Source organism: Calidris pugnax, unplaced genomic scaffold (assembly GCF_001431845.1).
Source record: "Calidris pugnax isolate Ruff unplaced genomic scaffold, ASM143184v1 scaffold30, whole genome shotgun sequence".
Lineage (NCBI taxonomy): Eukaryota > Metazoa > Chordata > Aves > Charadriiformes > Scolopacidae > Calidris > Calidris pugnax.
The window spans coordinates 4099919-4115145 of NW_015090776.1; the positions used below are offsets into that span (position 1 = coordinate 4099919).

General features: G+C 45.8%; 1 protein-coding gene across 1 annotated transcript in view; it reads left to right on the forward strand.

Moving 5' to 3' along the window:
- The window catches only part of GFOD2 (glucose-fructose oxidoreductase domain containing 2), a 15180-nt gene extending 721 nt beyond the window's left edge, over nucleotides 1-14459 (forward strand). The window contains exons 2-3 of the mRNA XM_014947556.1: nucleotides 5515-5858; nucleotides 12191-14459. Of these exons, the coding sequence (XP_014803042.1) occupies nucleotides 5600-5858; nucleotides 12191-13089 (1158 nt within the window). The 5' untranslated portion in view covers nucleotides 5515-5599 and the 3' untranslated portion in view covers nucleotides 13090-14459. The remainder of the gene's footprint in view (nucleotides 1-5514; nucleotides 5859-12190) is intronic.
- Nucleotides 14460-15227: the final 768 nt, after the last annotated feature.

The following is a 15227-nucleotide window of genomic DNA, read 5'->3' on the forward strand; positions in this document are numbered from 1 at the left end:
GCGGCAGGTAAGGGCGGCTCGGGGCCACTCCCGCACCCCGGCCCGGCCCGGGGCCGCTTTGGTGGCTGGGGGGGCGAGGCCCTGTCTGAGGGCGCCGTGCCGGGCGCGGCCGGGGAGGGGCCCCGGCGGGGGGACGACTTCCTCCGTATGGGCCGGCGTCCTGAGGTGAGGGGTGGGCGCCTGCCCGTCCCGCCTCCCTGAGGTGAGGGGGTGGCCTGCCCCATCCCGTGAGGCGAGGCGGGGGCCTGCCCGGTGAGGCGAGGGCGGCGCCTGCCCCGTCCAGCTCTCTGAGGTACGGTGGGGCGAGGCAGGAGGCCCTGCCCGTCCGGTCCCGGGAGGTGAGGGCCCGCCCTGTCCAGTCCCACACAAAGAGCAGCCGCCCAAGCCCTGCATCCCTGGTCAGCAGAGAGCACCGTGGGCCGTGACGGAGCCATCCCCAGGGCTGCCGTGTACCTGCCTGGAGCTTTGCAGCGCAGTGATAATTGTGAGGACCGTTTTGGTTTCCACGATTTTCCAGCCACTGTAGTTCCTGGCACCCCTTGCTGCCGCCTGTGACCTCAGGCGGTACCTGCGGGAAGCTGCCTGCCGGGAATCAGCCTTTGCCGTGTCTCATCCAGACCAGGAAGGACAGAGTGCCGCGCCGGCCTTGTCTTGAGGTGTGGTGGGAGCTGCTCGGGCCTTTGGACGTGTAGGTTATCACACAACCTGCCTGCACGGAGTTAAAAGCAAGTTTAGTAAAAAAAGCATGTCTGTCTCTTTGAGGTGAACCATTACCGTAGAGGGCTTCAGGTGTATGTGTGCCAGGAGGCTGGATGAACAGTTTGACAGGAAAAAATGATTTCACATAGGAGGTGACCTCCAATTTCTCAGGGTGGACCAGTGAAGTTCCTCGGCTCTATTCCTGCAGAGACCTTGCTGGCTTCTAGTGTGATGCCTGCAGTCTGTACCAGCATTTTGGTCACCTCTGCTGGAGTCCTTGCAGAACTGACAGTTCTGGGGTAGCATTCGTTTTCAGAGGAGTGCAGTAATGTCACTGGTGCAAAAACCCTAATACGAAGTGAGAATCTCCCGTGTAGATTTTATCAAAGATTCTCATGCAGTCTTAATATCCTTGAGGATGTCACAACCAGTAACAACTTTGTTACTTGTACAGCCCTTGTTACTTGTCTTTCCTTTCTTTGCAAACTCAACAGCAACAACCAGTGGGATGAAAACAGTGCCCCTGTTTCTGGTGTGCTCCTCCACCATGTGCCTCACCTGCTTTGGAACCAGAGTGGAATTTTTTAGGATGAGTTGGAGAAGCATGAATTGCTTTCTCCTTCTGCAAAGCCAGTGTTATGCTTACCAGCTCCCTGAATGCTTCAATGTGGAATTGAATTGAATCCTGTAGGAATCGTAAGGTTTTTCATTGCATTGGGTCACATAAATGCTTGTTGCTTTCTATCCCAAAAGAGTCAAACAGCTCCTTTCTGTGACTCGAGGATGGGACTTCTAGCTCGCCATGAAATTCAGCAAGAATGGAAGTGTTTTGGCACCACAAAAAAGAATGGCAGCTAGCAACAAGATTAAGAAGCTTTAAGTGTCTCTATTTGAAAATTGAAGTTCAGAACGATGTTGCAGGCATTGATGATTTCATCTCTCTAGAAGGGAAATTGATTTGTTTCTCCTGACATGTGAGGTACCTCTTTCAGTTTGGTTTTCACTTCCAGATAAAAGCCCTGACTTCTGGTGTTTCCATGAGAGGGTCCTCAAAAAAGTGTTCATTCCAGTGTTTGATCACGAGAAACATTGATGCCTGAGGATTTTAATTTCTGAAAGATTAGCTTATAAAAGGCTTTTCATGATTTATGTAACTAATTTGGTGAGACTTCTTTGAAGGTTTGAGGCTTGCTTGCTGCTAGAGTAAATATGTAGAAATTGTACCTAATTCTAAACTGGTGTTGGTCATGGTTTCAGATGTTTCTTTCTCAGAGCCATTTCCATGTTCGGCTGAATCTAGTTTTCAGTAGTTTTTGGATCAGCTACTTGTTTTGTGAGTTGTGACTTCTGCATGTTTAGTGAGGCCCAGCGGAGTCCTTGAAATTGTCCAGTTTTCCCTTTGACAGCTTGTAAATGGCTAATGCACACAGTATCCTGTAGCAAGGCATTTCACAGCTTACCAAAGCTTGGTGCAAGGAACCACCTCCTTTAGATTGTTTTGATCCTGCCACCTTTGAGCTCCGTTTGATTTGTTCTTGCATTGGGAGAAACAATGAAAAATTGGTCTTTCTCAATCCTGAGCCACTCATGACTCTATTACCTTCTGTGACATCCTTCCTTCCCAGACTGGGGAATCTTTGCTTGCTTAGGTCATGCTTACGTAGAAGATGTTGTATGCCTTTGATCACCTTTGTCTGCATCGTTTCCAGTCTGCTTCCCTCCCACCTCCAGCCCTTAGAAGAGAAGTATCAGAAATGCACATAGAGCTGCAGAGAACAGAGCTCTCGGGACTTTTGCGGTGGCAGGGGGCTGTTCTTTTGGGATCTCTGTTCAATCTTGGTAGATCGTTAATTACAGCTGCCTCTCTCCTCAGCTGTGGCCACGTTCTGATACAGTGGCTGGAATGTCACATCTCCCAGTGCCTGAGTGTGTCTGTGAGGTGTGTGTGGGGCGGGTACCGACACGTGCCCCTGTTCAAAACCTCTTGTTGAACCTCCTGTCACAGCTCTTTCAACGTTTACTCTAGTCCTGCCTACGCCATGTGCGCTCTATTACCTGCTCCGTGCAGGGACTGTGTTTTCGCTGCTGTCCAGCATCCACATCCATCCCAGTGTGACTGTCCTCACAAACTGGGACTTCCCAGGTGGTGAAAAGCTGGAGAGAGAATAAGTGGCTACAGGTGGCTCTCAGGTGAGAAAGGAGAAGAGTGGCCTCTGGTCCGTGCCACTCCGCGGCTGCAGGATTGGGGGATCTCAAGCCCTGCTGGGCCCTAAAACTGTTCAAGCCATGTCTTTGTATCCCGAGAGTGTGGCTGCCTTGCTACAAGTCATTGCTGAGGCTGGGTTGGCCAATTGCTTTGTTGTGGTACCACTGGTGAGCTGGTGTCCTAAGTTCTTGTATCCTCGGGAGTTGGTCTCCGTGGTAGTAAATCACTAGCTTTTGTGGGTTTGTGCTGATAGCTGCTAGAGACAGAGACACAGCAGCACGTTACATTTTGGGAATAAATGAGTTTAAAATGAATTCTGCCTGACTGAGATTTTTAAGAGGCAGTTGGATGGGAAGCAGAAAAAACGTAAAACTTAAAATAAGTGAGTATTACAGAAATCAGCTTATCTGAGCGGCAGTGTGCTCTTCATAGCATTTTCAAAGAATTCAACTTTTTCTGAACTTTTTGTCATGTTGTGTAATTTTGATGACATTGAGCACATCTGTGCAATATGGGGCAAGCAGCCCCACACCAACCTCGTCTCTGTTCCCCCTTGCTTACTTGTGTCTGTTCAAAAGAAGACAATACTCTTTACTGCAAGCGGTTTTTCTTCTTCCAGCCTGTAAACTGCCAAATACAGACGTGTGGGGACTTCACCAGTTACACTTACTGCCCATCCAGCTGCAAGACTTTATTTTTATTTGGGTCATTTATAGAAAACAAGCCTGAATACAAGCCATCTTTCATGCCAGTAAATTAACCCTTTTATGTAGAATAGTAAATATTTTCGAGATCCTTTTGATACCATCATTATCTGGGTGTTTTGCTAAGTGTCGGAGGAGTTCATTAAATTGCAAATGAACTTTGTTCTTGTTTACAGAGACAGACTATGCTTGTGTCACTGCAAATCTAACATCACACAGAACAAGCAATAAACATACTGAATTAATTCAGTAAATAATTCATAAGTTGTGTTATAGCATCTGTAAACACTTGTGTGTGTTTTGTGAAATATTCAAAAGTGCTGCTGTTTCTGTTTCCTAGTTAGTGTTTTTACCACAAAAATACCTAGAAATTCAGCTGGGGTTGCAGTTTTGTTACGCTGGTTGGTGTAGGTACCTCCCAGCTGAAGAAGATGCTGGTAACGTGCACAGCATTTGCACTGTGCATAGTTTGACTTACGTGCCAGGCCTTCCTGCTGCTGTCGGGGTTTGCTTTCATGTGTTATAACTTAGCGTGAGTATTTTAGGATGGGGAGATGTGTGACTGTGTCTCTTTCCAAAACAGATCACGATCCTTGTTGCTTATAGGGATTTTTTCCAAAGATGTTGATCTGGTGTTGGTACCAATTCTCTTTGCAACATGGTCTTTGCTTTTTCATAATAAGCTTCTAAAGAAAATTGAATTTGTCACGTTTATAAAATGAAGAAAACCTTTTCTTTCTAAAGAAAATTGTTCAAAAAAGGTCAACAGTGGGTGTAGTATGTAAGAATTCAAAAAGGTACAGAACAAAACCCAGCTTGTAGGTTGCTGCAGTGTCACAGATTGAGGAGACTTCTGACATCTCTCCTCAAAGTTAGTGCTCAAGTGAATGCTAAAGGCAGTTCAGCCAGTTGTGGCCAGAAACAGTTTTAAGACAAACTGGCAAGTGGGGACCCAAGGGCATTAATTTACCAGGAATTACTTAAAAGAACAAGAGAAGTGTGACTTAACCAAATGTGTGTATGTGGGGAATATGATAATTCTGTGCAAGATGCTGCATCTCTGGAGATTAAATGGCATGGGGCAGAAGGAGATATTTTTAACTGTCCCGAGTTAAGTAAAACTTCTAACTACCCACAGTGGACTTAGAGGAGTGCCCTTTTCCTTTCTGAGATCTGTTTTCTATGTATTTATACTCTGACATTGCCTCTCCTTGTAGCCTTCTCCTCCCCTGGCTGACCAAGCTCAGTGAATCCAGGTATCCCCCCCAGGACATATTTTCTAGCTGTTCTCTGCAGTGGCTCAGCTATTTGCCATAAAATTGTTAAACCTCAAGTAGCTGTTTTCAGTTCATGTCTTTAATTTGGAAGAAAGATGTATGTGTCCAAAAGCTTGCCTATTCCCAGCTATCTCAGTTGGTCTAATAAAAGGTATTACCTCATCTCACAAACCTTTATCTCACTTAGAAACTTATATCATCAGAACTACAGCAGCACTGCTTTTACTGCTGGTGCCATAGATTCCGTGTCCTGTCCCCTTGACACTTCCTGTCACTCCCAGTTTGTGCCTGGCTGTCTCAGGCTTGTCCCACCATGCTTGTGTGTGTTTCTCTACGTGCTTCCTGAGTTTTGAAGCTTGGGAGATGCTCATGACTTTGTCAAGCTGCTCTCTTTCTATTTTTCGGCAATAGAATGTTTGATTTGTCCCTTAATACCAGTTCTCTCGGGATTGCCATTTTTGGAGGGTTATTTTTTGTTGTTGGTTTTTGTTTGTGTTTTTTTTTTCCAAGAGGCTCTTTGAAAATTTTGCATGCTATATGAAGGATAGAAGTTAGGGTTTGGGCTAGATGCAGTTGATGTCAAAATACGCCTTTTGTTGGTATTGACTTGCAGCTTTTCACATTTTAGGAACTGTGGATGGAACGGAAAGCTGAGAAGCTGAACATTTTATCAAAGGCCTACGTGTAAACCCTGGTGCTTGAATGAATGCAGAATGAAAATGCTTCCTGGAGTGGGTGTGTTTGGAACTGGCAGCACTGCCCGGGTCCTGGTGCCCCTGCTGAGAGCAGAGGGATTCTCCATCGAAGCACTTTGGGGGAAGACAGAGGAGGAAGCCAAACAGCTGGCAGAGGAAATGAACATCTCCTTCTGTACGAGTCGGACTGATGATGTCTTGCTGCACCAGGACGTAGATTTGGTTTGCATCAATATCCCTCCACCACTAACACGGCAAATTGCTGTGAAGGCTCTAGGTACCTTTTTATCTTTGGAGTTGGACCAAAACCCCATAGCTTGTTGGCAGATTGAAATTTGAATCTGCTGCCTCAGCACCATGCTGATTGCACCAATGTGCAAATGCAGTGCTAAAGGTTTGGTATGGAATCAGTAGTGCCACCTGCAAGAAAGGTTACCTAGAATTTTTTGTAAAAATACTATTTATAGTTGCTTATAGCTTTGGCATACTTGAACTAATTGGGCTAAAACATCCCATTGCTTCTTCAGACTGAACTTATGGTGGGGAGGTCTTAATAAAAATGAGCTGTTTCAGAGATGATGATAAGGGGACAAAATGCTTTATGCCCATTTAAAAACAAAACAAACAAACAAAAAAAAAACCCAAACAAACAAAACCTCAAACAACTTAAGTTACCTGCTATATTTCAAATCTTTCCATGAACTGCAGTAGGGAACCAAGATTTGCTTGGGGTGGGAGCGTTGTTCAGCTCTGCTTTCTGTTTTCCCCACAAATAAAACCAAACTTGAAAGCTAAAAACCTTTGAAAAAAATGTTTGCGCGCACTCAGTAGAATCTTTTGAGTTAAGACCTAAATTCTCTGCAGGTGCTGCTTTCAGCCAGCTTGCTGTGACCCTGGCCACCGCCTGAAGCTCTCTGTGGTCACCCATGTTGGTAGCAGGCTGGCAGGGTCCTGGGTGCAGACTTCCTGGAGGAATCCTTCCACCAGATGCAGGAGGACAGATGCTGGGGGGGGAAGGAGGAGATCTTGGGGACAGCAGAAGGAATCCAGAAAGATTCTTGGCTGGGTTAAAGATGTCTGGGAGAGAAGGGACAACCCTAACTGGTTGGGCAGGGAGGTGGGAGCCAACTGCCCGGGCATCCTGGCATTTCTTCCTTCTCCAGCGTGTGACTTTGTAGTGTTAATGTCCTCTCATCTAGTGCAGCGTGGGCGTGAGTTTGCCTGTAATTCTCTAAATAACAAGCGTGATATTTTTGCTGTGTTTACAGGAGATCCACATGAGTTAATTTTAGGATGGATAATATCTCAGACCACGTGAGCCAGGGTGGTTTGTTGTTTTTAGCCTCTTTGCTCTACAGTAATTTGTTTTGGAAGTAAACAACTCCCTGCACAAACATTTGCAGTGTCACTAAGATAGGCAGAGAGAGATTTCAGGCTTCTTTTTTCCCTCTTTTTCTTTTTCACATTGTTAGATTTGTTTGTTTACCTTATTAGAGTATTGTCCTTTGAATTTAAGGTATTCCGGGTTTTTTTAATATTTGAACTGTGAGTTAGAATTTATCTCTAAAGATGCTAAAAGTTCTTTTACACCCTTGTTAGGTAGTAATTGTTTCACTAGTTCTCATGGCTCTTGATGATCAAGTGGGCTAAAAGGAGAGGATTGAACCTTCTCTGGTGAATTATTAACTGAAATGGATTGAGATTCTTTCTTCAAAGGCTGGGAAGCTGTAAGATGGCATTATCCAGAGGAGGAAAGGGAGATAAAGCTGGTGCAGAGGTACAGAGGTGCTATGTGTGCTTGACTGCAAGTGTAGATAAGTGGAAAGCTGAAAAGGCTGGGGAAATTGATGGGTGAAGTAGTGAAAGGTAGTTTATTCTTCGCTTCTGTCTGTCCTGAATTGTTCTGATCTGCAAACCAATGCAGGCATCTCAGACCTGATACCATGCTGACCTTGTCTTTCACCTTTCTAGGTTTGTCATGATGGTATTTATAGATCTGCCACTGAGTGTGTCGTGGCATATTTTAAACCAGTGTTGGATGGCTTGCCATGACTGAGCATTCTGAAGGAACACAGATCAGGACAGGGCTAAAGATGGAAAATATGCTTTCTCAGAAAGTTCACATTGATATAGTGATGCTTATAATTGGAGAATTGTAGGCTGTGAATTGTAGATAACAGACTGGTGTGTAGTAGCCCAGAGACTGGGTTTTAGGGAAGATCAGATGTGAGGTAGTGATAACAGTCTTTTGTGTGTTTTGTTTCGTTGGGGTTTTTTTGTTTGTTGGGGTTTTTTTAAGTGGTTACACTTTTATTACTTATTTGTATACTTTTTTATACTTCGGGGTTTTTTTAAATTTCATTTTTAAATCTGTTTATATTTTTATTGCTGGCAGAGAGGAGAGAGAGACACCCAGTTTTTCCAGGCAGTACAATTTGCTTGCATAAGTTTCTTGCTAACAGGCATCCATAAACAAGCCGAGATACAACTTTGGCATGGCAGGGACAAAGCAGGAACACTGGACTGAGTTCATGAACTAGACAGAACAGATCAAAGCCCAGAGGATAATTCAAATTAAGATCAGTGTAATCTTACGGTTTATCTCCACAACAGGCAAAGCAAGAAGCCATCCTAAAATTTGTGCTTCTTTTGATCTCGGGGGAACTAAATTAATTTCACAAAACGTCTGCGTTGTGGTTCATGTCCCACAGTTAAAATGCATCCACCTTTGCATTAGGTGAGCCCAGAGCAGAGTTACTGGCTGGAGTGGAATGTAAAACATGGGATGTTTGTGCATGAGGCAGTGTTCAGGGAGGCAGAACCTGCCAAGTCCTCAGAGTAAAAGTTCTTTGGGATGCAAGATAATGGTGCTGTGCATACTGAGCCCTGCCATCAAACAGATGGTTTGTGGAGCAGCTACAAAGGAACCTCTTACTTGTCTCTCTTGGTTTATGATGGTTGACTATGTTGTTTAAGACATCTGTGCGATTTAAATTGTTTGACCCCCTGATTTTGTGGAGTCCCTACAAATTGCAGCCATGTATACGTTAATTATGAAGGAAGGAGTCAGAAAGGGTGCTGTCACTGCTCTGTGTTGTGACAGATCCAGGTTTCCTGTTCTTGAAACAGGATGAACAAGCATGCTGTGAGTGCTCTTTGCATATCGTGCTTCCCGTCTCTGTCACCAGTAGCACAGAGGTCTTTTCAAACTGTACGCAAACAAGAAATGAAATGAAGGAGTGTGTTTAGAAATGAGCGTTCCTTCTTTGGGAGGCTCCCAAAGCAAGTGTGTCTGAAGCAGCCAGGAAGACTGGGATTTGGGAAGACTCCTCACACACTCCCAACTTCTTTCAGTGGACATAGCAATGGTCTGGTATGCTTCACCAGCAGCCAGCTGCATATCTTCCTAGGTGCATCTGACCTTATTCAGGGGAGTAAAGAACTGGAGCTTCAGTTCAATGGACATATTTACATGGGATAAATACATTTAGTAGTTGGAGTCAACATTATAACTCTTACAGAGAGGGGCAAGACTTTAAATCAGAGTAGTTTCTCCAGTGTGCAGAGCTAGTAATGACTGTTGTGAAGGGCGCAGCTGCCTGGAAGTGCACTGGTGAGAGGTGGTTTGGTGTTGTGGGAGCAGAGTTTGTGCAGGGTCAGGTCTGGTAGTTTCTCAGGTGCTTTGGCTGGGGCTGTGTAGCCAGGTCCTTGCACTCTGGTTTTGTCAGCCTGTGCATTCGCTGAGCACTGCCTTTCTCAGGGATGTTGAGAGTTGTAGTTAACGTTCAGCATTAATTACTGTCATGAGCAGTGTTAGAGTTGGAAGAGAGCAACACAGCCTCACGCTGCTTGGCTGGTTGCATTAGGTATGTTCATTTCACACCCAGCAATAATGAATGCAGCACTGAAAGCAAGAAGCACTTCCCAAGGAACAGAGCTTGCAGGGCCCGCGGAGTCTTGAAGCTGGTAACTGCAGTTACTGTGTAACTGCTGGCAGAGAAACGTCCATCTTCCAGGATGTGAAGCAGCACTGGATGGCATAAGGCAGGGTGGACAGCCTAGTTCCTCGCTAAGGACAAAACAAGATAAGTTGAGGAAGATTGACTCTTTCTCTCTGGCATCCTAGGAGGATTTCAGTGGAGCAATGGTCTGGAGAAGCCAATGTGTTCCCCGCAAACAGAGTTTGCTCTGAGGTGTGCACAGAGGAGACCCTGAGGCATATTGGCAGGACAGCTTGTGATGAGCTTCGTCGCAGGCAGCAGAGCTGCTGCTGTCCTCACTTGCTGCTTCGAAGGTGGGGAAACCCAACTCCATGGTCCCATCTCCTTCCTCCCAGGTGTGCATATAGGTTTAGGTCCTCCTGTGAGCTGATCTAACCCACCTGCTTGGGAAGAGGAAGCTTTCCTTTCTAAACTGGGATCAGTTGGTGAGCTGAACTGGCTCACAGAACTGTCTGAGGAGCAGCAGAGCTCCATGGGGGCTCTCATGTTAATGGTTGGACTTGATGATCTTAAAGGTCTTTTCCAACCTAAATGATTCCATGATTCATGTCTCCTAGCTGGTGGGACCTCAACAGAAAATTTTACAGTGGTGATTTAAGAAAACAGTATGGTACAAAGTTCAGGTTATTCATTACCAAACTAATAGTGAGAAAAACAGGGTTGTAAGTTGCTCTCTTGGAAAGCAGAAGGTATGGCCGTTATGTTGGTAGGGGACCTTGTAGCCATCTCTGGCTCAGCCCTTGTCCTTGCTTCACAGCCATCTGTGTGAGCTTAGGGACAGCTGGGGGCACATCCCGCTGGGGGCAACTGCTGGACCATCCCAGAGATTTCAGGGTGTCTCCATCCTGGCACTCTGGCAGTGCTCGGAAGGCTGTTCCGAGCTGTTGTGGCACTGCCACCCCCAAAAAGGTGTCAGGCAGAGAGAGCACAGCGCTGGGGTGAGGGTGGGCATGGGGGTGGCAGAATGAGGGCACTGGTGTGACCGACCACCCAGTGTGGAACAGCTCAAGCGTCTCAAGAGGCACTCGGCTTGCCCTGCAGAGCACTGGACAGAGCTTTGTGCCTCCTCTCGGCAGCAAAACTGGGGGTGGGAGAGTTGGAAATGGTCCCTGACACGGGGGCTTAGCTGGGGGCAGCCAGGGTGTCCCTGGGGAGTTTGACGTTACTCTGTGTTCATTAGATCTTCTGTTTAGGAGATTTATTGGAAGAGACCGCTAAAAATTGTCGTAGTATTGTTTTCTGGCCAGATTTTGCATGTGTCTATTAGAAATACAGGGTCTGAGTTTTCTTTAGCTGTAGTTCCCTGGCCGAGGAGCTGGCTGGCCCCTGGGCTGCTCGGAGGGTTCCTGAAAGGCTTGTTCCTCGCAGCCGGGAGGTGGAGCGCTGAGAGCAGGAGCTGCAGCGTGGGATCTGCCTGCTGCGCTTCTGCCAGAGACTGATTTAAGCCCGTGTGCTGGTGTCTTCTCATCGGGGAGTTGATTAAAAGCTGTTCTGAGCAGGGAGTGGTCTGCTCCTGGGTAAGGAGCAGCTTTTAGAGAAGTGCCTAAGATGCCTGGGTAGATTCCTGCGATTCTTTTGGCAGAAACTGTGGGATGACATTGCCAGCCTTCAGGACTGACATCACCAGGTAACAGCTGGGGGCTTCTAGGTATACCCCTGGTTGTTACACTAAAAAATGTGTAGATAAGTATTTTATCAGAACAGCTGTATATGGGAAAAGTAAATCCATGTCATGAGAAAAGATGGGGGAGGAAGAGGGAATACCAGCAGAGCACCCAATGTAGGAATTTGATTGAAGTTTGTACTGGGATGCTCTTTTGTATGACTTTATTTCTGCTTTAAAGTTAAAAAAAATGAATTCTTGACTGCCCAGGCTGAGCACAAGATGAAGTGCATCAGTGGGAGTAAAAAGGCAGGGGGTCAGCTTGTGAGTGCAGCTCTCATCTGTGTCACTGTCACCTTTGCAGGGTAATCGTATGAGCAGGCTGTATGTGCAGACTGAACTGCTTTGCTTTCCAATTAACTATGCTTAATCCAGAAACTAAGAATCCACCTACCAAAACATTATATCTAATTTTTGTGTTCTGTACACAGGCCAATAAGTATCTTGTATGTCCCATTTCTATTAATGTATTTAAAATAATAAGTTCATAGTGATGGTGAAATACAAAGTGCAAATCAAATCTCTACTCACCTCTTCCCCACAGGGTATGTGACTGGTTTTTTTTTTCCCTCTGGCTGTACAGGCATTCAAATAATTTTATAGCTACAACATGCAGATTGCATCTTGTTTTGATGCCATGTGATGCCACTTGGCCATTTGTCTTTCATGATGTAAAAACTCTCTCTTTATTTGGAACTTCGCTCCATGGGAGTTTGTCAGTTCTGGATTCAGAGCATCTTGGAAGCAGCTCCGAGTCTTGCTTCCCTTGGCATTCCCATTTTAGTTCCAAGACCTTTGCCTTTGAAATTGCAGCAGGAAAGCCTGACTCTTAAAAAAAAAAAACAACCACTTCTTGAAAACCTTTGGGGCATCTGAGCACATTTTGCTCCTGTGTGCTATATATGTTTTTGGTTTGGTTTTTTTTTTTTTCCACTTGTGATGCAGGAATAGGGAAGAATGTGATCTGTGAGAAAGCTGCTACCTCTGTGGATGCCTTCAGGATGGTCACAGCTGCCAGGTATTACCCCAAGCTGATGAGCATTGTTGGCAACGTTCTCCGTTTCTTGCCCGCCTTTGTGAAGATGAAGCAGTTGATAGAAGAACACTACGTGGGCAACGTGATGATCTGCGACGTACGCGTTTATGGGGGAAGCCTGCTCAGCCACAAGTACAACTGGATCTGTGATGAGCTGATGGGAGGGGGTGGTCTGCATACGATGGGCACCTACATCATTGACCTCCTCACTCACCTCATCAGCAGGAGAGCAGAGAAGGTCCATGGCTTGCTCAAGACTTTTGTGAAGCAGAACACAGCTATAAGCGGGATTCGCCACGTCACTAGCGATGACTTCTGCTTTTTCCAGATGCTAATGAGCGAGGGGGTCTGTTGCACGGTGACTCTCAACTTCAACATGCCTGGATCGTTCATCCATGAAGTCATGATTGTGGGGTCTACCGGTCGCCTCATCGCTCGTGGGACGGACTTGTATGGACAGAAAAACACCGCTCTCCAAGAAGAACTACTGTTTACAGACTCTTTACCTGTCAACAAGGGCCTTTTGGATATGGGATTTAAAGACATCCCGCTGCTTTACTTAAAGGGCATGGTGTACATGGTGCAAGCGCTGCGGCAGTCTTTCCAAGAGCAGGATGACCGTCGGACGTGGGATCATAAACCTGTCTCCATGGCAGCCTCTTTTGAAGATGGTCTGTACATGCAGAGCGTAGTAGAGGCCATCAAGAAATCCAGCAGGTCAGGGGAGTGGGAGGCTGTGGAGGTGATGACCGAGGAACCAGATGCCAATCAAAACCTCTGCGAGGCGCTGCAAAGAAATAACTTATGAACTTTCCTGCTTTGGAGGATAGGACAATTAACACTTCTGGCTGTAACATAAAAGCCTCTCCATTTTTAAGATATGTAGATCCTTATTTAATAACCTGAATTTCTTGGTTTTGTTTTTTTTTTTTTAATGTGTACAATATGTCGTGTTCTGATTTAAATTGTTTAAAGAGTTTTAAATGTTTCTGGTTTTGCAAACATTTAATTTTTGTCTTAGAGACTGGTAGGAAAACTTGAATTGCCCTTTGCACTTGCAGTAGCTGAAGTGAAGCATGGGATCTCTGCCACAGCCCAGCTCGGAAATGGGACACAGCCCCTGTTGCATAGGTTGCTTCTTTTAACAATTTTAACAGGAGAGCACGTAAAGCAGGATCAGGGAGTATCTGTTGTTCAGATGCCTTTTCCTTCTCTTTTGGAGACTGATTAAGTTTTACTCCTCAGTTTGTAAAATTTTAAGAAATAATTTAGTGATGTAAGAGGTCTCCAAGCTCCTATAGGACAAAGGATTAAAGTTTGTAACATTAGGATCAGCCTTTTGGTTTCCTGCACGTGGCATATGTCTTTCAGATTTATTTAAACCGGTATTTTATTTAAATGATGCTACAAAATCTGCGTTGACAGTGTCTTGGCAGGAAAAATCTTCAGGAAGTCTGTGATGATTTATGCAATTCTTCCACACCTGTCGACACCATTCCTTCTACCCAAGAGGCTGCCGGCATCCAGCAGCTTTTTTCCATAAGTTCTGTGTCCGTCGGTTGTGTTTACAGCCCGGCAGCACTGGGGCCGTGACTGCGGGGCCACCGTCTCGTTTCTGTGACTGTTAATTAAACGCCTCCCGGGGTCACGGGATTTCCAGGCACGGTGGGTAACGAAGTTGTACAGCATGAACCTTCCAGGGATCTGAAGATGGAAGTTGGAAGGTATTTCCTGCCTCTTGCAGCTCTCTTACCGTGCTGCGGGGTCGTTGTCACACTACACACATCCTGATAGTTGAGAGAATGGGGACTGAGCTGCCATGGGTAAGTCTGCTCTTAATCTCAAACACTGGATATTAATTAACCCTCTGGCCCTGCCCATCCTTACACCCTCCTGCAGCTTGTCCAGTGGAGAGCTCTGTTGGCAGATCCTGGGTGGAAGCTCATTCCATTTGAGAAACCTTTCTCTCTGAGGCAGGTATGCGGAAGGGATAGTCCAATGTTACTACACTTATTTTGTGTACTTGAAAGCTTTTTTAAAATGTGTTTCCCACTAAATTGTAATCTTGTGTATTTATGTATATTAACATGCAAACTGCTGTTTCATAAGCTGTCCTTCCTGAAAAGTATCTTGTTTTCTACAGAAATAAAAAGTTGTGTTTGTTGAGGGCATTCTTTATGCAGCTGTGTGCTCGTGTTTGATTGGGTCAAGCTGAAAGCATCCTAATAAATATGAACAGGAGACTTAGAGCTGGGGCTGGGGACCTCTTGAGCCCTTCCCTCCTTCTGTCCTCTTTTGCTGCCAGCTGGGTAGCTCAGGTGCGGAAAAAGCAGGAGGCAGCTCTGTGCTGTCCTAGCAAGTGTCACCTATTTGTCACCAAGGGAAAGTAAGTCCCACCAAAAAATCTATTTCCCACCTCTTTGCTGTTGTCCTCACACTGCAGTGGTGTGTAGCTGGTTTGGGAGATCCTCTTGCCTGTCTTGGACTTAACCACGTCAACTTTTGTGATAAACGGGATCTCTTTTTCTCTGACTCATTGTGAAAATTGCTGGTAAGAAGCAAAATCCCCACAGCATTGATGGGACCCCTTTCTTTGCTCAGTGTGTAAATCAGATATTTACTTCCAACACATTAAACTCTGATGGAAACAAGTCTCCTGACATGCTGATTTAAAGGGTAAGAGCTGCTCCTGTGCCCTGCGCAGTCTCAGCTCTCCTGTCAGCTGGATGGAGAAAGCAAATGGTTCCAACTTGTTCCCAGATCTAGCAGGTGGAGCAGTGGGACCCGCATCTCTGCCAGCCTCCCTTGGCAGGCACAGGGCTGCTGCTCCTGCTCTAGCTCTGGACATCTGCTGTCTCTGTACTATGTAAAGCAGGTGAGATAATGTCTTCTGAGCTCACCTGGAAGCCACTGCCTTCATTTGGACAGAACAGCTCTAGCTTACTT